The 1,382-nt window shown below is 37.8% G+C and overlaps 1 protein-coding gene across 1 annotated transcript; it reads left to right on the top strand.

The window, feature by feature from the left end:
• The first annotated feature begins 218 nt into the window (after positions 1–218).
• On the top strand, positions 219–1,168 carry Dim1 (thioredoxin-like protein Dim1). The gene is made up of 3 exons (XM_065487284.1): positions 219–507; positions 584–720; positions 846–1,168. Exons 1-3 carry the CDS (start codon positions 430–432, stop codon positions 1,057–1,059), a joined length of 429 nt encoding a protein of 142 aa, XP_065343356.1. The 5' UTR covers positions 219–429; the 3' UTR covers positions 1,060–1,168.
• The last annotated feature ends 214 nt before the right edge of the window (positions 1,169–1,382 follow it).

The raw sequence follows: 1,382 nt of genomic DNA, 5'->3' as shown, positions 1-1,382 counted from the left end.
ACTGATGATCGACACGCGGACACGCCTGGACACGCCTACCAGATGCTCCTTTTTACAAAGCCTGATATTGCAGCCAATCAAAAGGAAGGGATAGTACAAGCATCAACGCCACTGGCAGTAAAGTGGTGAAACTCGGAGACTGGCGAACCAACCAACTAAAGACTCTCAACAAAAACTAGCTCAACTTGAAACCTACCAACGAAACAGATTAACAGAACACAAACAACATATGTATGTAAACAAAATTGCATCAACCATCAACATCAACTTTAGTTGGCTCTAATCAGGCTCCAGTCCAACCTGCCTTCAGCCAGTTTCAGATTGGCTTACTTAGATTTGTTCAGACCAATTTGTGAGGAAGAACGAGGAAGAAGAGAGCTCATCAAGCTTGTATTATTTGAAAACTAATTGTCCTCCTAAAAACTCACCATGTCGTACATGCTTCCGCATTTGCACAACGGCTGGCAAGTCGACCAAGCAATTCTGTCTGAAGAAGATCGTGTCGTGGTATGTATGATACATTTCACTATGCTGCATATTTTGAACAAGTTTAGACAAATTAAATATGGTTTTAAAATTGTAGGTCATCCGATTTGGTCACGATTGGGATCCTTCATGCATGAAGATGGACGAGGTTCTATTCAATATTGGAGAAAAAGTTAAAAATTTTGCCGCTCTTTACTTAGTGGACATCACAGAGGTTCCAGATTTCAATAAAATGTAAGTCTTGAGTTTGTTTTCTGTAATACATATCTATAGCGTTTTGTTAAACTTTGATGTGATTCCAAGTCGAAATTTCTAGAAAACTCCACTATACTACTGAATATTATTTGTTTATTAACCAGGTACGAGTTGTACGACCCTTGCACAGTGATGTTCTTCTTCCGCAACAAGCACATCATGATCGATTTGGGCACTGGCAACAACAACAAAATCAACTGGCCGCTAGAAGATAAGCAGGAGATGATTGACATTGTCGAAACTGTGTACCGAGGTGCAAGAAAGGGCCGTGGTCTGGTAGTTTCTCCTAAAGATTACTCGACCAAGTACAGATATTAACTCAATGGGAACACATCAGTGTATTTGTGCAACAAGACTCATGTATCATTTAATTTAGCTACATTTTATTACAAGCCCATAAATCACTTATGTTCTCAAACCGGGTGAATTGCACAGTTTGTTTTACTTTATCCCGAGCGTTTCAATAAATTGGAATTTGTATCATCAAGGAATTGGCAATAAGATACAACCTTAGAATTACTGGTATTTTCAGAATATACTTTAATTTAATAATATAATTTGCCACCACTCAAAAAATTAAAATAATTATTACATTTACCGGCGCTTTGGTCTCAAATTAAATTATGGATCATATGAATCAA

Source organism: Cloeon dipterum, chromosome 4, assembly GCF_949628265.1.
Source record: "Cloeon dipterum chromosome 4, ieCloDipt1.1, whole genome shotgun sequence".
NCBI lineage: Eukaryota > Metazoa > Arthropoda > Insecta > Ephemeroptera > Baetidae > Cloeon > Cloeon dipterum.
Note: the sequence above shows the minus strand (reverse complement) of the source record. Positions and strands in the feature narration are given on the sequence as shown.

What these genes read in the sequence shown, in the direction of transcription:
- Dim1 (XM_065487284.1), top strand. Translation starts at nt 430, where the DNA reads ATGTCGTACATGCTTCCGCATTTGCACAACGGCTGGCAAGTCGACCAA. An exon ending in CTGAAGAAGATCGTGTCGTG is followed by an intron (nt 508 to 583) that starts GTATGTATGATA and finishes TTAAAATTGTAG; the next exon opens with GTCATCCGATTTGGTCACGA. An exon ending in GTTCCAGATTTCAATAAAAT is followed by an intron (nt 721 to 845) that starts GTAAGTCTTGAG and finishes TTTATTAACCAG; the next exon opens with GTACGAGTTGTACGACCCTT.